Source organism: Ovis aries, chromosome 3 (assembly GCF_016772045.2).
Source record: "Ovis aries strain OAR_USU_Benz2616 breed Rambouillet chromosome 3, ARS-UI_Ramb_v3.0, whole genome shotgun sequence".
In the NCBI taxonomy this organism is placed as follows: Eukaryota; Metazoa; Chordata; class Mammalia; order Artiodactyla; family Bovidae; genus Ovis; species Ovis aries.
Window position 1 is genome coordinate 171,174,054 of NC_056056.1, and position 22,267 is coordinate 171,196,320.

The window sequence follows — 22,267 nt, forward strand, 5'->3', positions numbered from 1 at the left end:
AGATGGCAGGAATTCCCTGGTGGTCCAATGGTTAGGACTCTGTGCTTTCAGTGCCGAGGGCCAGGGTTCGATCCCTGGTCAGGGAACAAAGATCCCACAAGCCATGTGGCACAGCCAAACACACACACACACATACACACACACACACACACACACACACACACACACACACGAAGAACAGGAGACAGGCTGGGAGAGGAAGAAGAATGGGACAGGCAACCCCATATCTGTGTGTGAAGATGCTTGACAGTTGCGAGGAGATGCAAGGAGGGCTGGGAAGCAAGGGATGACGGGCAGGACCAAGGCAATTAAACCTCAGTCTGTACCACCAGCAAGAGGGTTTGTATCCATGTAAAAAACAAATACATACTACTATTATTCTTTCCAAAGAGAGAGCAACTGTAAACAGCATGGAAAACACTGATTTTATCAATTATGTGCTGGACAGATCTGAGAAGAACTTTAGGGGTAGACAGAGCAGACAGGACTCTATTACTGGAACTGAGTGAAGAAATTAGAGGAAATCTGATTAAGTATGAAAGATAAGAGTCTTGCAAAAAAAAAAGCAGCTCAATAGGATGCGGCTGGTTACTGATTAGAGTAAGAACAGGTCAAAGACAGTTCCAAAGATTTAAGCTGGGAGGTACAACCTTTAAAGAATGAGAACTTGAGAACAGAACTGTAAAGGGAATGAGACAGCTTTCATCTTACACAAGTGAAAACAGAGGTTCCAGGGAGAGCAGCTCAGTACTGAGGAAGGATGAGGGACAAGAGGAAGGATTACTAAAAGAGACACAGGCGTGGGGCTCAGCAGCTCAGTGGCCAGACGGGAGGACGGGATCTCTAAGGATGTGGGTGCAGGTTTTATGCCAAGAATTACAAATTTAATGGTATTGTCTGGCCAAATCAACGGCATAACCAGACGTTTCAGAACATTCAGCAAGAATGCTCCAAGCATGGTCAGTACAAGCTGCAGAAGACAACCTTGCTGAGGAATTATATGCTTAAAAAAAAAAAAAAAAAAAAAAGCCTCCAGAATAACTCAGAGCCAAGAGAATACAGTAAACGTGAGTTTCAGGTTTCAGGACCTGACCTCAGCATTCAGGCTGGCATGTGTGTTACATAGGCTGAAATATATATAACCCCTTTCTGAAATACAGTGGCAGCTCTCCTGCTTCCCTTGTTATATTTTTAGTTTATCAGGCATTTAAAAAAAACTTAATCAATTCTGTTCCATTCAAACTTTTGTTATCCCAGCATCCAATTATATCAAGACTTTAAAATACCCACAAGAAGATCTTACCGTTCTTGGTAGTGTCGAAAACAACAACTGAGACGTTAGTGGAAGGGTTTTTTGGTTTTGCAACGTTGAATACGTCACTGGCAGAATGAAAAGAAGGATAAAGAGATGGCAGGTCCTTCAGTGTGATGTTGGTGGGCAGGGCTGGGTCCAGGACAAGCATTGGCACCTTAATGCAGTGCGTCAGCAAACACTCCAGAGGCTTCTCACTGGAAAGACAGGAAGGTACTCACAACTACGTACTTGAAAAAGGTAAACAACGCTGAGAAGCCCACTGGTTCCTACTAAATTTTACAGATGTTTCTTCTGTGTTTTATTTAAAAATCATAAATGCTCAATAAACAAGGAATTCTATTTCAAGAATATAAAAATTTAGTAAGTTAGCAAGTATGGTAGAAAATTATTAAACAAGTACAACTCAAAAGATAGAGCTTTCAAACTCCTATTAATAAAATAAGACTGCCCCCAAATTTACTAACTCAAAGGTGTACAAGAAGTTAAGCATTTCATTATTATTGTTTTCAACATTATCTGTAACTCCAGTAAAACCCATTATTACATAAGAAGTAGATAAATTCTGGTTAACAATGTCATCTTATCTGATACAGTTTACCAATTCCAACTGGAATACAATTGAGTACACTGAATATAACAGGACACAATGCAAACAAAAGCAAATGTGACAAGGTGTGATGAATTTACACGGAATATTCCTGCCTAAACATAAGAAATACCTAGAATAACAGTCAATGGACACAGAGAATTCAGAAGGTAGGAGCTATGGCCAGTTAATAAACAATACATGAAATTGTGCAACTTCATCAGTGTCAAAGAAATGCAAAGAAAACGATGGCCTTTAGCTTATTAAATTAGCACCCGAGGCAGCGTTCATCCAAGTGTAGCATGCCTACCCTTGTCAAACTCTGCAGTGTCCCTCCAGATGAATTCCTCATTTCCTCTTTGCAAAAGCAATTTGCTAATACACACACATATATTATGTACACCTGTGGGCTTCCCTGGTGGCTCAGATAGTAAAGAATCTGCCTGCAATGCAGGAGACCTAGCTTTGATCCCTGGGTCAGAAAGATACCCTGGAGAAGGGAACGGCAACCCACTCCAGTGTTCTTGCCTGGAGAACTCCATGGACAGAGCAGCCTAGCGGGCTACAGTCCACAGGGTCACAAAGAGTCAGACAAGACTGAGTGACTAACACACACACACACACCCCCAACACTTCCATGAGACCCATGAAAACACACACATGCTTCTTCCTAAGTAGTTTACGTTCAAGAATGTAGTTCAAGTAGAAGAGAAACAAAAATAGGAAAAGCAAACAAACCCCCACACAGAAAATGCCACAGACCCACATATAGCATCAATAACAAAAATACAGTAATTCCTAACATTTAGCAAATTATAGTATACTTTATCTCACATGCTAGTAAAGTAATACTCAAAATTCTCAAAGCCAGGCTTCAGCAATATGTGAACCATGAACTTCCAGATGTTCAAGCTGGTTTTAGAAAAGGCAGAGGAACCAGAGATCAAATTGCCAACATCCGCTGGATCATGGAAAAAGCAAGAGAGTTCCAGAAAAACATCTATTTCTGCTTTATTGACTATGCCAAAGCCTTTGACTGTGTGGATCACAATAAACTGTGGAGAATTCTGAAAGAGATGGGAATACCAGACCACCTGGCCTGCCTCTTGAGAAACCTATATGCAGGTCAGGAAGCAATAGTTAGAACTAGACATGGAACAATGGACTGGTTCCAAATACGAAAAGGAGTACGTCAAGGCTGTATACTGTCACCCTGCTTATTTAACTTCTATGCAGAATACATCACGAGAAATGCTGGGCTGGAAGAAGCACAAGCTGGAATCAAGATTGCCAGGAGAAATATCAATAACTTCAGATATGCAGATGACACCACCCTTATGGCAGAAAGTGAAGAAGACCTAAAAAGCCTCTTGATGAAAGTGAAAGAGGAGAGTGAAAAAGTTGGCTTAAAGCTCAACATTCAGAAAACGAAGATCATGGCATCTGGTCCCATCACTTCATGGGAAATAGATGGGGAAACAGTGGAAACAGTGTCAGACTTTATTTTTCTGGGCTCCAACATCACTGAAGATGGTGACTGCAGCCATGAAATTAAAAGACGCTTACTCCTTGGAAGGAAAGTTATGACCAACCTAGATAGCATATTCGTCTTCCCTGGTGGCTCAGAGGTTAAAGCATCTGCCTCCAATGCGGGAGACCCGGGTTCAATCCCTGGGTCGGAAAGATCCCCTGGAGAAGGAAATGGTAACCCACTCCAGTATTCTTGCCTGGAGAATCCCATGGACGGAGAAGCATGGCAGGCTACAGTCCACAGGGTCGCAAAGAGTCAGACACGACTGAGCGACTTCACTTACTTACTTGCTTACTTACTAGATAGCATATTCAAAAGCAGAGACATTACTTTGCCAACCAACGTCCATCTAGTCAAGGCTATGGTTTTTCCAGTAGTCATGTATGGATGTGAGAGTTGGACTGTGAAGAAAGCTGAGCGCTGAAGAACTGATGCTTTTGAACTGTGGTGTTGGAGAAGACTCTTGAGAGTCCCTTGAACTGCAAGGAGATCCAACCAGTCCATTCTAAAGGACATCAGTCCTGGGATTTCTTTGGAAGGACTGATGCTAAAGCTAAAACTCCAATACTTTGGCCACCTCATGTGAAGAGTTGACTCATTGGAAAAGACTCTGATGCTGGGAGGGATTGTGGGCAGAAGGAAAAGGGGACGACAGAGGATGAGATGGCTGGATGGCATCACTGACTAGATGGACGTGAGTTTGAGTGAACTCCAGGAGTTGGTGATAGACAGGGAGGCCTGGCGTGCTGCAATTCATGGGATAGCAAAGAGTCAGACACGACTGAGCGACTGAACTGAACTGAACTGATGGAATATTATATAACTATTAAAATGGATAAGTAAGAAGTAGTAAGGAAACAGAAATATGTATGATTACATTAAACAAAAAATAGAAAACCATACAGATTAGAAATTGTTTACTATAAAAATGTGCATGAAAACGAAATAAGAAAATGATCATAATTGTGGAGGGCCACAGAATTATGTGAACTTGTTCTTTTCTTTCCTCTTGACCTTTCTGTAATGTTGCATCACAGCTTTAATTTAAAAGTCATTTAAAAATAACAGTATTAGCAATAGATATTTATAAATAAATATGCATAATTAACATTAAGAGATGATTCAGAAGGCACTTCTGGATCACTTCTATGAATAACTCTTCTATTTTAAGTCTGATGGTTCAGTGGGCAAATGGCAGTTACCAGATTTCCGCTTGTTCATGAGACAGTCTTGTGTTAAGGGCCTATTTAGTCTCAGGTACAATTCCAATGAAGAGAAATAATCTAATTCTTGTCATTGGGTTAAATCTCCTTCCCAAATCCTTAGATATAAGACATATGATTATGTTGGCTTTTAAAGATAAGGAAATATACATTGAACAAATAATTAAACAATGAGCATAGATTCTATAAATGAAAACACTAGGTTTAAGTTAGATTTGAATGGACCAAGAGAATAGCACATCAAGACAGATGAATAGAAAGGGCAAACAAGAGAAATGTTACCTAATGCATCTAGAAACGATAATGCTTTGGTTACCTACAACAAGAATAATCAGAGCTCTCAGTCAGCTCTGCCTTTGTGTTCTCATCTGACGTATGCACTTAATTTAGGGAAGAGTGACTGCAGAAGAGTGACTGAACAGGAGCAACAGAGCAAGCAAAAAATACTGTGCGGCCAACAAAAGCAAGGGAGAAAAACCTGGACATTTCACTTCACTCCTTTGATTTTCACTCCTGAGAGGAACATCAAAATGCTTACCTCTTCTTGGTTGGTTCTGTTGTGTTCTTCCCAAGGATTTCTCTAGTGAAAGGAAACAGATTTCATCACACACGCATGGACAAGCGTTAGCCTTACATGAGAATATGAGGGAACTTAACAACATTGATTTTCCTGGTTACTCCACAAGGACCAACCAGTAGGTTAAGAAGTACTGTACTGTGTATATTTATGCATAATAAATTCTACATTTTAATAAGATACGATCAACAAATATTATCATGTCCCATCCATAGTAACCAGGAAAATTTACTTAAACTATAAGCTTTTGCATTTTACTAGTAAAACTGGTATGAGGCTATCAAAGTCATTTTCATGCACAGAGAGAACAGAGAGAGAGACAGACAAATGGGTTGCAGTATAACAGGGCCAAAGACCTGCAACTGGGGTGCACCCATAGCATTTACAAAGAAATGAATAGGAGAACTCCCAGTAAATACTCCTGAGGAATCAAAGGGGAAATTACATCAGCCACACCTCTGGTTCAGAAGGTTCTCCAGAAACCCACTGTACTTTTCCCAGATAAAGTCAATAAAATAATCAAAATTCCATTAAAACAACTACCCAGGTTTCTAATTCCATAGTGTACTGTTTGATATTAAAAAGGGTAAAAAATATACTTTTTAGTACCTTTATCAAAGGTCTGTTTTATTTTCAAGGGACTAATCTAGCTGTCTTGCATAACAAAACCTTACTTCATGAAACTATCACGCCTCGGACTCAGGCTAAATGAGGGGGAAGACCAGGGCTCCTTTGGGTGGTGGCTCCTCCACCTTTAGGCCCTCAGAGACCTAGAGCACCACGTTCATGAGACAGTGGCCACCTGGCAGGGTGAGGCCAGGATCTCGCCAAAGTGGCCAAGTCCTCTTGGGCACCAAGAAACAAGGGTCGGATGCATGACTGCCAGAATCCTCTAACGGCATGAACTTGAGATGCAGATTCTTGTTTGAACAGCAATGTGAGCATCATCTTACCTTCTGAAATGTACTGTTACTTATAACTACAGAACGTGCGGTGCTGTATTTTGTTCTCTAACAATCCAATCAGTTTTACCTCATTGCTTTCTGCTCCTCCTCCATCTGTTCTCTGACTTGCTGCAGCTCTTTCAGCAGTTCAAGATCTGTGCCATTCACCCAGGTGTAAACCACGTCGATCGGCATGGGCAGACAGAGCCTAGGGAAACCCATAAGTCCTCTGGCTTATATGCATTTTTCCAATAGAGTTGGGAATAAGAAGAGCATACAGGGATTAAGCTCAGAGGTTAGGGAAGAACATCAACAAAAGGAAATCCAGCCACGGTGCATATCACAGACTTGCATGTTCTGAAACTGGGGCTGGGGCAGTGATATCTACTGAGGACCTTCTCTGTGAGCTGCGTTCTGCTAGACGCTTGATGTAGTTCTGCATCATCTGATCATCACAACCACCCTGTATAGAGGCTGCTGTCCTTTCCATTTCAAGACTGTAGAGGAGGTCTTGGATGGTCAAAGTGCTATATTCTCAGTTTAGCAAATGAGGAAGCTGGGATACAAATGCAACCAAACACAGAAAAGAAATTAGAAGCGTAAACAAAATGACCCCCCTGAAGTCAGCCAGCAGTCCACAATGTCGGGGCTTCTCTTGTGGTTCAGCTGGTAAAGAATCTGCCTGCAATGCAGGAGACCTGGGTTCGATTCCTGGGTTGGGAAGATCCCCTGGAGAAGGGAAAGGCTACCCACTCCCATATTCTGGCCTGGAGAATTCCATGGACTGTACAAGCCATGGGGTCGAAAAGAGTCGGACACAACTGAGCAACTTTCACTTTCCACAACGAAGACCTACCTATTTAATGCTACAGACTTCCCATTCTTTGTTGCCACCAAGCCGGGCCCCTCCCAATCTTGTTTGCTGGACTCTTATTTTTCTTTTTTATAGCAGTAGTCTCCTAACATATCAAATAATTGACACGTTACATATACTGGTAATTCATGTGTGCCTCCCCTAGAAAGTAAGCTCCAGGGCAGCAGGAATCACACCTGCTTTGTTCCCTAAAGTACCCTGTGGACTAGGATTTGTGCCTGGCAGATAAGAGCTTGACGACTTACTTGAGACACTAGCATAGAAGACCTTCCCAAACCTGCTCGATTTCCCCCTTACTATGTATCATACCCCTGACCTAAGGAGTCAGTGAAGTGAAAGTCACTCAGTCATGTCCGACTCTTTGCGACCCCAGGGACTGTAGCCTGCCAGGCTCCTCTGTCCATGGAATTCTCCAGGCAAGAATACTGGAATGGGTAGCTGTTCCCTTCTCCAGGGGATCTTCCCAACCCAGGGATCGAACCCAGGTCTCCCCACATTGCAGGCGGATTCTTTACCATCTGAGCCACCAGGGAAGCCCAGATGTCAGGCAGGCTTTTAATTCCTGACTGTCCTGTCTAAGCTCCATCTCAGATTTAATCCCGGCTAAAAGTTTTTTCCTCCTTTCCTTCATCAGCTTACCAAGATCCTACCCATCTTTCAGAGCCTGCTCTGGAACTACACTACAGAGCTCATAGTAACATAAGACATATTTTGGATGATTCTGTCTCAGGTTTGATCTTTTCCAAGGAACACTACACTTTCAGGGTTATTTTTTTAGGGGGTGTGAGGGAAGTTGTTTTATTTTTAGGCCAAGGACCCAAGCTTACCCTCCTTTTTGTCTTCCTCACAGGTCAGGCACAGGATCGGGCCCCCAGCGCACAAAGGGTTCCAAACACTAAAACGCTTAACAATCTTTGTTTTGGCCACAGGTTAATAATCTCAGGGGGAAATAATGCAGTTTGGGGGATAAATCATTCAAATTATGGAAGGAAGAAAATACAGTGATAATCACTTCTAGCTTAAAAGAAGATGAGATGACTGGATGAAAGAAGCATTTATCCACTGATTGAATAACTATTTCCCGAGTGCGACTATATGCCGTGCCAGGCACTGTTCTAAGTGCTGGGGACTCAGCACAGACTGAAATGCATGCCTTCACGAAGCCTACATTCTAGAAAGGTGAAGACAGGTAATAAACCAAATAAATGAAGTCAGATGATGTTCAATGCTATGGAGCCGAAAAGGGGGATATACAGTGTGTCTAGGTCTTGTGTGTGGTGGGAGGGAGTCAGTTTTAAATAGGGAGATCAGAGATGGCCTTACTGGAAAGGTTGGCATTTCAGCAAAGAGATAAAGGAAGTGAGGAAGCTGCCATGTGGGCAACTGGGCAGGTAGAGCCCAGAGAAGGGAAATGCCCTGCGCAAATGCCCTGAGGCAGCTGCTTATCTGGCATGGTTAAAGAATGAGAGGCCAGTGTGACAGAGACAAACAGGAGCAAAGGGAAGAATCTAAGAAGAGACTAGAGTCAGAAAGGTACCAGGGGACCCAGAGTTTCGTGGGGAAAAAATGTGGAATCAATCACCTCAGACTCAGGCACAAGTGACAGCTGAACATCTACGAGTCCTCCTGTCAAGGTGCCTCTGCCTGCAGAATGAAATCTAAACTTCATAATCCATACCTCGTGCTCTGGACGTGCCAGCTATATGCCCTTACCCAACAGGGTGAGAGCTTGCAGGCCTCTGTGCCTTTGAACACACTTCCTCTGCTTAGAATATCCTTTCTTTCCTGCTTCTTTTAACTACTTCCTCATTCCCCAAATGCCCTCTCCCCTCACAAAGAAAACGTACGTTTAACAGGCAACTTCCACTGTACTCCATTCTCTAAGGAGTCCTTAGCACACCGGTTGTGCTATTTTTCTCACTGAGCAGCTCTGAGGCAGAAATGGTGTCATGTGCTCTGTGCCCATCTTCATTAATTCCTTCCTCTCTCTCCCATTCACTCTCAGGCTCTCTCTCCCTACTGTCATGATATGCAAACACTACCTTCTCTTGATTTTCTTCTGCATGTTTCTATATGGTTGGTTCCGAATGTCAGCAGACATCAGAAGCACCTACAGGACTTGCTGGACAGGTGGCCAGGCTCCATCTACAGAGTCTCTCATTGACTAGGTCTGGATTGGGGGCCCCAGAAACTGCATTCCTAACAAGTTCCCAGGTAATGCCAATGCTGCTGGTCCAGAAACTCACTTTGATAACTACTGACTTATATGTAGATTACAGTTCACATTTTTTTTAATTAAAATAAATAAATAAATAAAAGCCTCCCCCACTAAAAATCACTTCTGTGTGAGGTCAATGAGTTCCTCCTGTTCAACACTATGTGCCTAGGAATAGTGCCTGAGACACAGTGGGGTTTAATATGTATTTATTGTCTAAATAACTATCAGTTCATTCCCTCAACATAAACAGTTGTCTCTTCTATTAAAAAAAAAATGCTTCACATTACCCACATGTAAGTTAGGTCACAGGTGGTCTACGTAGAGACAAAAAATTAACAACAACAAAAATCCCACTTAAGTGACATATTTTAGAAAGGCTTTTAAAAAGGAAGGAGAAATATGCACATTCCAAAGTTTTCCTGTACAAGTAACTATCTGCTATTACAGGTTGTTTTAATAGTCAAGAGATTATCTCTATAAGCTCAACCAAGGAAAGCAACATTAAAGATATAATGCATTTATGTCCTGGCTCTTCTAGTAAGACTGTATTACATGATCAACCTAACTCTCTGGTGTTAAACTGACAACCCTAAGAAGATCCTGTGATCTGCCCCCTGGCCAGTGAGTCAGTTGTTTTTCTACTTCTTAGACATGGTCACAGTGAGTCTGAGGCTTTCATTCTAACCGCAGACCACTATCTTAGTCTCCAGATGAGAAGGAAGCCTTCATCTTAGAGCTGAAGACTAAGTAAGTGATCTATGATTCAAACCAAACCCGTGGTGACAGTGATACCACTCTTATTTTAATCACTTTAGTTTAAAGGAATATGAAGGCACTTAATAGTCCCTTGGTTCTACATTCAATAAAGCAGAGAAGAAAACTTAGAACATAAATAGCATCTGAGAACCAAAGCTGGAAGAGATTTTACACTTAATCTAATATCTGCATTTTAGAGATGACAAAACTGAGCCCCTAATTTAATACCTCACAATTAGTAGCAGTACATAATTTATATATTCACTTGATACTGGGATACAGAATGGGATTTTTTTTTTTTTCATTCAGGGACAACATTAAGAAGACATGCAGAAACACTAGCAAAACACTGAAAACTTCCTATAAAAATTATGGCTATTTTAAAACGTACTAGAACATATGATGTTAGGGTGTTTTTCTTCAGTCGCTAAATCATGTCTGACTCTTTGCAATTCCATGGACTGCAGCACACTAGGCCTCCCTGTCCCTCACTATCTGCCAGAGTTTCCCAAGCTCATGTTCCCTGAATTGGTGAGCTATCCAACCATCAACATCCATGTAATATTACCTTTTCTTGTCATCATCAAAATTAGGTAATTTTGAAATATCCCTGCATAAAAATCAAACTACATTTTAATGCCCTAAAATTAGGAGGGGCTTCCCTAGTTCCTCAGCAGTAGAGAATCCGCCTGCAATACAGGAGACTCAGGTTTGAGCTCTGGGTCAGGAAGATCCCCTGGAGAAGGAAATGGCAACCTACTCCAGTATTCTTGCCTGGGAAATCCCACGGACAGAGGAGCATTGTGGGCTACAGTTCTTGGGGGTCACAGAGAGTTAGCAACTAAACAGCACCGAAATTATAAGAATAAATAGAGAACACACACATACTCTTTAGAAAGAAAACATGATTAAGAGAGCTGACCTCAGTGCCTAGATTGCGTGAGCTAATTTTCCTTCTAAAAGTTTTGAGACTCTGTCAAGGCTGAGAGGCACAACCAGCATGCAGCGCAGCATCAGACAGAGTAGGCTGAGTACTCACAAACGCTGGGGTAAAAAACGAGCCATTTTCAGCTTTGCTTAGGACAATCAGCGTGGTCTTAAAATAAAAACTGGAGAAGCAGGAAAATGATGGCTCATTACGAATCCGTTACTGCAGCAGCTCTCGTAGTGTGGTCACCAAACCAGCAGTTTCAGTATCACCAGTGAACTTTTTAAGACGTGAAAATTCTCTATACCCCTGAGACACACAGATGCATAAACTCTGGAGGTGGGGAGAAAGTCCATTTTGTCAAGCCCCCTGTAGAAATCTGCTGCACACTGAAGCTTGAGAACTGCTATGTTAATGAGTGATTTTCAAACTTTTTAGGGTCCAGACACTTCACACTCCTAAAAATTCTTAAGGAGCCCCAAAGGTTGTTTATAGGTTGTAAATATCCACACTTGCCACTTTCAAAACTTAGGCAGACATTCAAAAAATATTAATTCATTTTAAAACAACAGTAAATCCCTTCACATGCTGTTTTAAATGAAAACAGTAGTATTTTCAAAAAACAAGGCAAAAATTCAGTGAGAGGCATTGCTTTACATTTCTCCACATCTCTTTAATGACTTAGGAGAAGCAAGGAAGTGTCTCCATCTTCAGTATTCAATCTGTTCCCAGATGTTGTTTGGGTTGAAGAAAACTCAGGCTTACAGATATGCAGTTGGAAAGGGAAGGGGTATTTTAATAGCCTTTTCAAATAGTGGTTGATATTATTTGATACCACACCAAAGTATGAGGTAGTTTCTTAAAAATCGGCTGCAGTGTATAATCTGAAACCATATTAATGAACTTTTTGTGCTTTTACATTAATATCCATTGGTCTTTCTTGCACACTGAATGGCTTTTTTATCTGTGTAAAATTCTACAACATCAATACATTGATATCTGGAAAACAAAAGCTTACTGAGTTACGCAACTCAGCCAGATGGTGACATATTTTCTTACATTATATTAACAAATGTGATTTTCTTGGATAATGCTGCAAATCTAATCAAAGAAGTCTTTATATAATATTGTGAAATGTTAGGCTCACAGGGGTGGAAACAAGTTTTCTTAAATTCTAATTTTCACTTGAAAGCTCAAATTTTATCATTGGCAATAATGACTTTGTTTCTTTCCCTTCAAACACAGGATTGCTTTGTTCACGGCAAAGAAAATACCTGCCAAATATAACCAAGCCTGAGTACTGACACTGTCATCTGTCCTTTCAAGTAATAACAATGGTGATCCATGAAATAAACCAAGTTCAGGTTGCAACTCAAAACAACTGCATGAGGGCTTTTCCTCAAGACAGTAACCATGTGGTGCTTGAAGTGTGCTTTCCGTTGCATCACACACAACATTAAGAAAATGTGTACTCACAGGGTCAAGATATAATCAGATTGACATTTCAGGAACACTCTTAAGCAAACTCAGCATTTTTCTGACTCCTGCAGATATGTTGTAATGGTGTTGCAATTTTACCCACCATGGCTTTCACAGGATGAGTGCAAATGTCAACGCAATAAAAAAGGCAAATAACACCTCAGTGTTGTCATAAAAGTAGCTTTGGTTCCACTGTCCTCCTCCCCCACTGCCCCCCATCCCCTGGGTCTTTGGAAACTGCTGTTTTAAGAGCTCCTAAGAGAAAGATCTAGAGTTTCCCTACTTCCTCAGGTACTTGTTTATAAGCTATCTCCCCTATGTAACTGCAAAATGCTTTACAGTAGAGAGTCAGATCTCAGCATCTAAAACAGAGTAGGGCTCAAAGATTCAACCTTAATTGAAGAAGCAAATTCAGGGATGCCATTCATACACGGGATGCTTTAAGGACTAAAGAGTAAAGCTTTAAGTGAACTCAAGGAATCCCACAGCCCTTCCTCGCTGGATGTTCAGGACTATAATAGTGCATACATCTAAGATTAACTGGCATAGCTTTTTAAAAAAACTACTAATTTGATAGGAACCACATAGGTGCTCATAACAAGTGGATGGAGGCGCCAAGCAGTAATTCTAAACAGAAACAAGAGCTTCATGTAAATTGCTGATGTAGTCTAGAGGCACTCCCAGAAAATGTTCGAGGTGCACCAATCAACAGCAATTACTAGTTATACTTTTACTAGGTTTTCTGGTTCAGTGAAGGTAAAGAGGAGGACTCATAGAGTCTATTCTCCAAGGAAAATAAACAGTCAGGATCCAGGGAAATTTCTGATTACAGTCTTTGATAGTTAGATAATTGTCTTCTAAGAGGTTAACTAGCTTTACTGGCTACCCCATGTTTGTTTTTGGTCACCGCCTGCTCCATGCCCTACAGTGACTATCCTTGTACCATTACAATGGAAAGGAGTCAACAGATACTGCATAAAGTAAGTCAAAAAGGACACAATCTGTTTTCTGTTCTTTTTTTTTAGGTTAAAAGGACAGACACTAGAAGAATCCAAAACAAAAATTCATTTGCCATGGTTGCTCTGGGTCAGAATGAGACAGAAATAGGCTTTACTTTTTAACTTTTCTGTACTGCTTGAACTGTTTTCAACCACAGACATATATTGCTTTAATGATATAAAACAATGTAACAGTTTTACAGGCAAAACAGGAAAAGAGCCTGTGTGATTCATTTTAGCTGCAAGAAGGAAGGAGGATGTTGGAAAAGATTGCTTGCACCCTGAGGTCTGCCTCCTGAGGCAGGAAAAAATCTCCAAGGAAGAGGAAGGGTGAAGGCAGCATTCAGGAGTGGCTGCACCAAGCTTGGCCTTAATGAGAAAAAGACCCCACGTGTGAGGTTCTTTGCTCCTCCCCATAGCGAGGCAGCAAGGTGTGGTGACCACAGGGGCGTGTGAGGGTCCTGGTGGATGCCACAACAGAGGCCCTGGTTATTAACACAGTGACCAGCAAAACACTGGCTGGGGCTTGGAACTGGCTACAGAGTAGCCATCTGGCTTTCTCATCCTAGAGGGATGGAATTATCTTTATCTCACAGAACTGGGTCAAGGACAGAGTGAGCTCATGTAACTTAAAGTACCCAATACTCAGCAAGGCAGGATTGCTCTTTGAGAATCAAATTTGTCATCCCTAGAAACGTAAGGATGGATTACAAGGTTCCTTCACGTGTGACAAGCTAAATCCTATCTACAACTTGGAAAGACCCCTTCAACTGTTCCATATAAAGCATGGGTGATTTCACAATTTATCATTTGAGCCCAAATAAGCTACTCTCCAAAAGTGGTCTCTTCTCACCGATTCTGAAAGGACTTCCCAGCAATGTTGTCTCTGTAGGAATCAAACAAAACATGGTATTGATCCCGGCTCCATTCCAGAACCACCTAGGGAAAGAAAGAAAAAGAAACAATGTTTACTCTGCATCAAATATTGAGAGTATATAACTTTCATTTCATCTTAATTTCATTAAGGATTGCTAAAGGACTCCCAAGGCAATAGAAATAAAAGTAAAAATAAACAATTGGGACCTAATCAAACTTACAAGTTTCTGCATAGCAAAGAAAACCATAAACAAAAAGATAACCTATGGACAGGGAGAAAGTATCTACAATGATGTGACCAACAAGGGTTTAATTGCCAAAATATATAAACAGTTCATGCAACTCAACAACAAAAAACAAACAATCCAATTGAAAAATAGGCAGAACTAAATAGACATTCCTCCAAAGAAGACATACAGATGGCCGACAGGCAAATGAAAAGATGTTCAACGCTGCTAATTATTAGAAAAATGCAAATTAAAACTACAATGAGATACCAGCTCACACAGTCAGAATGGCCATCATTAAGAAGTCTACAAATAAATGCTTGGGAGAGTGTGGAGAAAGGTGAACCCTCCTACACTGCTGGTGGGAATGTAAGTTGGTGCAGCCACTATGGAAAAGAGTAGATTCCTCAAAAAACAAGGAAGTTCCTCAAAAAACTAAAAATAGAACTGCCATATGATCCAGCAATCCCACTCCTGGGCACATATCCAGACAAAAATATAATTCAAAAATATACATGCACAGTTATGTTCACAACAGCACTATTTACGATAGCCAAGACTGGAAACAACCTAATATCCATTAACAGATGCATAAGAAAAATGCAGTTTTATATATATATACCAGGGAGAGGGTGGGAGAGAGATGGAGTGGGAATTAGGGTTAGAGGATATAAATAGAACAGGTAAACAGCAAAGTTTTACTGTATAGTACAGGGAACTATAGTCAATATCTATGATAAACCAAAACGGAAAAGAATGTTTAGAAGAAAAATGTATATGTATACATATGTATAACTGAATTACTTTGCTGTACAAAGAAATTAACATTGTAAATCAACTATATTTCAATAAAATTTTTTAAATAAAGCATTGTGAAAGAAACAGGTAAAGCAATCAAAATTCATCCATTCACTCAGTGCCTGCCCTACACTGTGCTCCATCCAAATGAATGATACAAGGATAGTTAGGGACTGCCCTGGTGGTCCAGTGGCTAAGACTGTGCTTCCAATGCAGGGGGTCCATGGGTTCGATTCCTGGATGGGGGACTAAGAGCCCACATACCGTGTGGAAAGGCCAAAAAATAAAACTAAAAAAAATATTCAAAAGGATAGTTATATAATTATGTAAATAAAAGCTACAGCTTCTGGCCTGTGGAAGGGGGAGGAGAGTCAAAGGGATTTAGTGCATTGTGATATGAGGACTGGGTCTTGGAGAACAAGTTCACCAGGTAGGGAGAAAAGGTCAGTGCCAGGAGGGCATGTTCAAAGGTTGAGAGGCAGCAATGGGGGTTGTCTGAGGGCAACTGTTCCGGTGGCTTTGGCTGGAGCACAGGCAGTACCTAAAGAGAGACGGGGCTGGGAAGGGAGCCGGGCCCTGAAGGGGAACTGCCGTGGGAAACGGGGGCACTGGAGGACTTCAAGGCAGCTACATGATCCATCCAAAACACGGGGAACTTTACGAAGCACAGAACAGGAGTTACAACAGAAGAGATGGACAAGATACGGGGGGTGGTGACCTCACAACCTGTGGAGGATTCGGCTGACCTTGCTCAACATTTCAGGAGAAGATGGAAAGCTTTAGATAAGAGCTCCCTCATGTGTGCACCCCAAATCTATAAACCTACCTACACAGATGCCCCAGTTTCTTCTTCACTCCCTTTACCACAGAGAAAGTGTCCCCATTCCTTGCAAACACCCAATCTCTGTCTGGATCTCATCAACTCATCTGCTCAAGACCTTGCCTCCTTTCTCTTTCCCTTTCAATAGGACTATTCCCATTAGCATATCAGCATATTCCAGCATCTCAGGGAAATGTTCCCTCCTCTCCCACCCCCTCCATCTTAGACATGCTACTCTGAACTTTCCGTCTCTTTAAGGGCAGCTATCTTCAGATCTCTTCAAGAAAATTAGAGATACCAAGGGAACATTTCATGCAAAGATGGGCTCGATAAAGGACAGAAATGGTATGGACCTAACAGAAGCAGAAGATATTAAGAAGAGATGGCAAGAATACACAGAAGAACTGTACAAAAAAGATCTTCACGACCCGGATAATCACGATGGTGTGATCACTCATCTAGAGCCAGACATCCTGGAATGTGAAGTCAAGTGGGCCTTAGAAAGCATCACTACGAACAAAGCTAGTGGAGGTGATGGAATTCCAGTTGAGCTATTTCAAATCCTGGAAGACGATGCTGTGAAAGTGCTGCACTCAATATGCCAGCAAATTTGGAAAACTCAGCAGTGGCCACAGGTCTGGAAAAGGTCAGTTTTCATTCCAATCCCTAAGAAAGGCAATGCCAAAGAATGCTCAAACTACCGCACAAGTGCACTCATCTCACACGCTAGCAAAGTAATGCTCAAAATTCTCCAAGCCACGCTTCAGCAATAAGTAAACCATGAACTTCCTGATGTTCAAGCTGGTTTTAGAAAAGGCAGAGGAACCAGGGATCAAATTGCCAACATCCGCTGGATCATGGAAAAAAGCAAAAGAGTTCCAGAAAAACATCTATTTCTGCTTTATTGACTATGCCAAAGCCTTTGACTGTGTGGATCACAATAATCTGTGGAAAATTCTGAAAGAGATGGGAATATCAGACTACCTGACCTGCCTCTTGAGAAATCTGTATGCAGGCCAGGAAGCAACAGTTAGAACTGGACATGGAACAACAGACTGGTTCCAAATAGGAAAAGGAGTACATCAAAGCTCTATATTGTCACCCTGCTTATTTAACTTCTATGCAGAGTGCATCATGAGAAGCGCTGGACTGGAAGAAACACAAGCTGGAATCAAGATTGCCAGGAGAAATATCAATAACCTCAGATATGCAGATGACACCACCCTTATGGCAGAAAGTGAAGAGGAACTAAAAAGCCTCTTGATGAAAGTAAAAGAGGAGAGTGAAAAAGTTGGCTTAAAGCTCAACATTCAGAAAACGAAGATCATGGCATCTGGTCCCATCACTTCATGGCAAATAGATGGGGAAACAGTGGAACAGTGTCAGACTTTATTTTGGGGGGCTCCCCAAAATCACTCCAGATGGTGACTGCAGCCATGAAATTAAAAGATGCTTACTCCTTGGAAGAAAAGTTATGACCAACCTAGATAGCATATTCAAAAGCAGAGACATTACTTTGCCAACTAAGGTCCATCTAGTCAAGGCTGTGGTTTTTCCAGTAGTCATGTATGGATGTGAGAGTTGGACTGTGAAGAAGGCTGAGCGCCAGAGAATTGATGCTTTTGAACTGTGGTGTTGGAGAAGACTCTTGAGAGTCCCTTGGACTGCAAGGAGATCCAACCAGTCCATTCTGAAGGAGCTCAGCCCTGGGATTTCTTTGGAAGGAATGATGCTAAAGTTGAAACTCCAGTACTTTGGCCACCTCATGTGAAGAGTTGACTCATTGGAAAAGACTTTGATGCTGGGAGGTATTGGGGGCAGGAGAAGGGGACGACCGAGGATGAGATGGCTGGATGGCATCACTGACTTGATGGACGTGAGTCTGAGTGAACTCCGGGAGTTGGTGATGGACAGGGAGGCTTGGCGTGCTGCAATTCATGGGGTCGCAAAGAGTCGGACATGACTGAGCGACTGAACTGAACTGAATTGAACTGAACTGATCTTCAGAAAGACATATCCTACCCACCCTCCAGCCACCCCAACCCCACTTCCGCTCTCGCCTCTTCACTGGCCCTACCAAGGCTTCCACACTCTCAAACCCAGTGACAATCTCCTGCTTGCGATTTTACTCCACTGGCAGTGTCACCCCGTGCCTCCTTCTTGAACCACTTTCTTGGTTTTCCACTCATCATTCTGGTGGCTCCTTCTCAGTCTCCTGTGCCAGCTCAATCCCATCTATCTGACCTTTTAACGTGCCCTTTCATTCTGCTTCTCTTCCGGGAAGGCCTTCGTTCTTGCCAAGGCTTCTTCTGGGGTCCTGCTCTACCAACCCTAGGATGTGGCCCTGATACACTAAGATGACTGTGAGAGCCCCAGTCACTTCACTGCAGCCAACAGAAGACGAGAGCGAGGGAAGACAAGCCCCTCTTTTAAGGAGACTTTCAGAAGCTGCCCCTACCCCTTCCCTTTTAATTGGCCAGAATGCAGTCACATGACAACAGCTGGCTACACTGAAGGCCCTGTGGACCTAAATGAGCTGCAACTGCTACTAGCTTCTTTTCGTGGCATTCAGACTTTTCAAGACCTGGCCTCTGCCTACCTTTACAACCTCACTTCACTGGGATGTTTCATAAACACCACAAATTAATAACTCTCCCACTCAAAGCACTGATTTAAAAAAACAACTGATTTTAGAGACTTCCCTGGCAGTCTAGCAGTCAAGGCTCCGCACTGCCACCGCAGGGAGCATAGGTTCAACCCCAGATGTGGGAACTAGCATTCTGAATGCTGCACAGCACAGCCAAAAAAAATTTTTTAGAAGAATAAAAAATCAAAAAATAAATAAAACAACTAATTTTAAAGGGTGTTCGGTCAATGTGCCTGGTACCATATTTATAAAGAGAATTAAGCTAAGTTACCTGAGTTCAAGGAACTACAGCTGATTATTTTTAATAAAGAATTCTATTGCAGGCTAGAGCTGCACTGAAGGAGCACCTGACTCTTTCCAGGAAGACACCGGGAAAGACGGCCCTGAAGAAGCAACGTTAGCAGAGTCTTAAAGGATAAATGGAAGTCTGTCACTGTTCATCTGGGAAACAAGGAACGGTAGAGGGAGAGGGGAGTGAAGGAGAAGGCGATCGCTAGGTTTTCAGCGTTTCTAGAATGAGTAATTGAACACAGACTAGGGCCACTTATGACATGGGAGGAGCAAGTACAGAGGTATGAAGTACCGAGGGCATGAGAGCTGGCGGGATTCGGGAGCCCCACTTCAGGCGTGGTACACTTGAGGCTGTAAGTGCACACAACCGGCCTGTCCACATGGACTTGCTGACTCCCAGAGGAGGAGAAATGGGCTCTGCCTTTGATACTGAACAGCACCGAACCAATGACGGGCACATAGCTGGGAAATGCCATCTGCTTTGCTAAATATATAACAGACTATGTATCTATACTCAGTAACACAATTGTATGTATCTGTATCAGCTTATGAGCTCAAAAGGAAGCAATTCTCCATCAATATTCCTACGTAGCTTGCAAAAGGACAACCAGTATATCTATTTTTCTTGTAAATTAAGCCACGAAAAAATAAAACTCAATATAATTGTCCTCAGTTAGTAGGGCCACCGAAGGTGGGGAGAAAACAGCGGAGAGCACGAGCTTCACCAATGTCTGGGCGATGCCGATGTGCTGATGTGAACACAATGTGCCATCCTTCATCAGATAAACTAATCTCACCATCTCCAAACCACTCTAGTGTGTTGGAAAGAACAGCAACAGCGAAGGGTCCTTCTCTAACACATTTAGGAACTCTCTTCTAGTGCAGAGTTCTCCACTCTTGGACCTTGGGGGAGATGGAAGGAATGCTGGCTTCTTATTTGGGATGCGGGTTTTCATCCCAGCTCTGTCACTTTGAGTGACCTTTGCATGCATGTGTGCGAAGTTGCTTCAGTCGCGTCCAACTCTTTGCAACCCTAGGAACCACAGCACCCCAGGCTCCTCTGTCCATGGGGCTCTCTAGGCAAAGAAGACTGGAATGGGTTGCCATGCCCTCCTCCAGGGGATCTTCCCAACCCAGGGATCAAGCCTGTGACTCTTTCATCTCCTGCATTGGCAGGCAGGGTTTTTTACCACTAGCATGCCCTGGGAAGCACATGAGTGACTTTGAGCAAGTTATTTAGCCTTTTTGGCTATTCCTTCATCTATATAATGAAGGAGGCTTGACCAAACTGTCTTCGAAATCCCTGCCGTTCCTAAAAGTCTAGACTTAAGGAGGCACCCAACTGTGTGGCTATCACAGTGTCCTCGTATGCCCACATGTCAGCTTCATAAGGACACTGGCTCTTCCTGTCCTCACCTCCTCTCTGGGTCTTCTGTCCTTGGTCCTAAGTCCATCATGTCCTTGATTCTCTTCCATCATAACCATTTCCCTTTCTGCTATTCCTGTCAACTAAATGTTATTATGAAAATCTTTCCAAACTTTTTTAGATCAATGAGTATTATGCTCTATGAGGAATGAAAAAAGGAAACTTGTAAATCAAATAAAATTCATCTAAGGGTTAGTGTCAAATTATTTTCTTAATACTATCAAGAGTAGAAATTTGTGCAATTATAAAATTGTTTGCTCTAGGGTAAACTGTAAAAATATGAACACCTTCCAAACAACAAGGAAGCCAAAAAAAAAAAAAAAAAGGCTTACATGTGGAATTAGATAGTTTTCAGCAATTATTAGCAGTAACCAAAAGACAAATAGGTAAGAGAAGCACTGACTACTGTAAAATCAATCCTCTGTTCTGGCACAAAGCCTTTCCATATTCTTAGCCCAATCTGAATGCTTCCTTCTCAGAACTCTGAATAACTTCTAGCTCTATCACTTATTTGGAAATCGGTTGCCCATTGCCTTGTAAAACCTCTGGCCTTGCGTCATTTAGCTTTTTTATTGCTATTTGCCTTTCATCCCATGTTAGCATCTTGACAGGCCAAACTGCTTGAGGGTAGAAAATGACTTACAATTCTGTTAACTATAAACTCATTTCCAGCACATTATATACCATTTTCTTCTTAGTAAATATTACCTAGCTACTGCAGAAGTGACGTAAGAGAAGGCTGGATCTGAGAACTTGGGAAACTCCTAAGAGAACCTCCCTACTCTCTGGCTTGGGAGCTGTGAAATGCTGGGTAAACTACAAATGTGTGGGCCTCAACTTCCTTAACTGGGAACTAAGTACTCAATCTATTTCATCAATCCACTGTGCTGCTAGAGCAGGATGGGGATTCTCCCATGATGTGGGCAAATAAAAGGTATAGGGAGTGTGCTATGCCCAGTGGACAACTGGCCTGTCCACCTGGACTTGCAATTCCCAGAGGAGGAGATATGGGTTCCACCTTTGATATCAAACAGCACCAAACCAATGACAGGCACATGGATATGAAAGGCCATCTATTTTGCTAGAAAACAAGGGTAAGCAAGCGTAACTTCCTGAACAACATTTTTATAATGGCAAGACATTTGAAACATTATATTGGTAGTAATGCAAAAATTTTATGGGAAACTCATGTGATAAAAATATAAGATATAACACTGACCTTCAAAAAAGGTTCTACTTGCCATTTTGAGCTACTCCACACAGACACACACACACCCCTACCTTATTCTTCTCAGAGTATGTTTCTCTGTTACTAGCGGTAGTTCATTGGTAAAAATTTAAGACACAATAAACTAAAATGCTACTTATTAAAATACTGCATGAGCTCTGAAATACTACATGAGCTCTGAGATAACACATAAACAATGTATTATTAATAATTTATCTAAAAATCATCTAAAGGTAGTTTATTCTACTAATTCAAAATGTTTTCACTTTTAAGACTCCATTTTAATAATCATGGCATCCAAGGTATTCAAGATCAATTGCTGGTTAGTTTTACAAAATGGCAGCCAAGGTGAGTCTGTGTGCTGACCACAGAGGAGAAAGGGCACACACACACACACACACTCACAAGCTCTGTCGTGCCAGCACGCCCTCCCTCTCGAATCCCTGGAACAAGGTACCAACTGTGAGGCAGGGACTACGATGACCCAAAGAGACGCTCCAGGCCAAGCAGCAGTGTGTGCGGTGG

General features: G+C 42.0%; 1 protein-coding gene across 3 annotated transcripts in view; it reads right to left on the reverse strand.

Annotated features, from left to right (window-relative positions):
• Positions 1-22,267, reverse strand: part of GNPTAB (N-acetylglucosamine-1-phosphate transferase subunits alpha and beta) — an 84,791-nt gene that overhangs the window by 38,957 nt on the left and 23,567 nt on the right. For all 3 annotated transcript variants that reach the window (XM_042247144.1, XM_027967669.2, XM_060413132.1), the window contains exons 2-5: positions 14,283-14,368; positions 6,265-6,384; positions 5,194-5,235; positions 1,304-1,509 (exon numbers count right to left, since the gene is read on the reverse strand). In XM_042247144.1, the coding sequence (XP_042103078.1) occupies positions 1,304-1,509; positions 5,194-5,235; positions 6,265-6,371 (355 nt within the window). In that variant the 5' untranslated portion in view covers positions 6,372-6,384; positions 14,283-14,368. The remainder of the gene's footprint in view (positions 1-1,303; positions 1,510-5,193; positions 5,236-6,264; positions 6,385-14,282; positions 14,369-22,267) is intronic.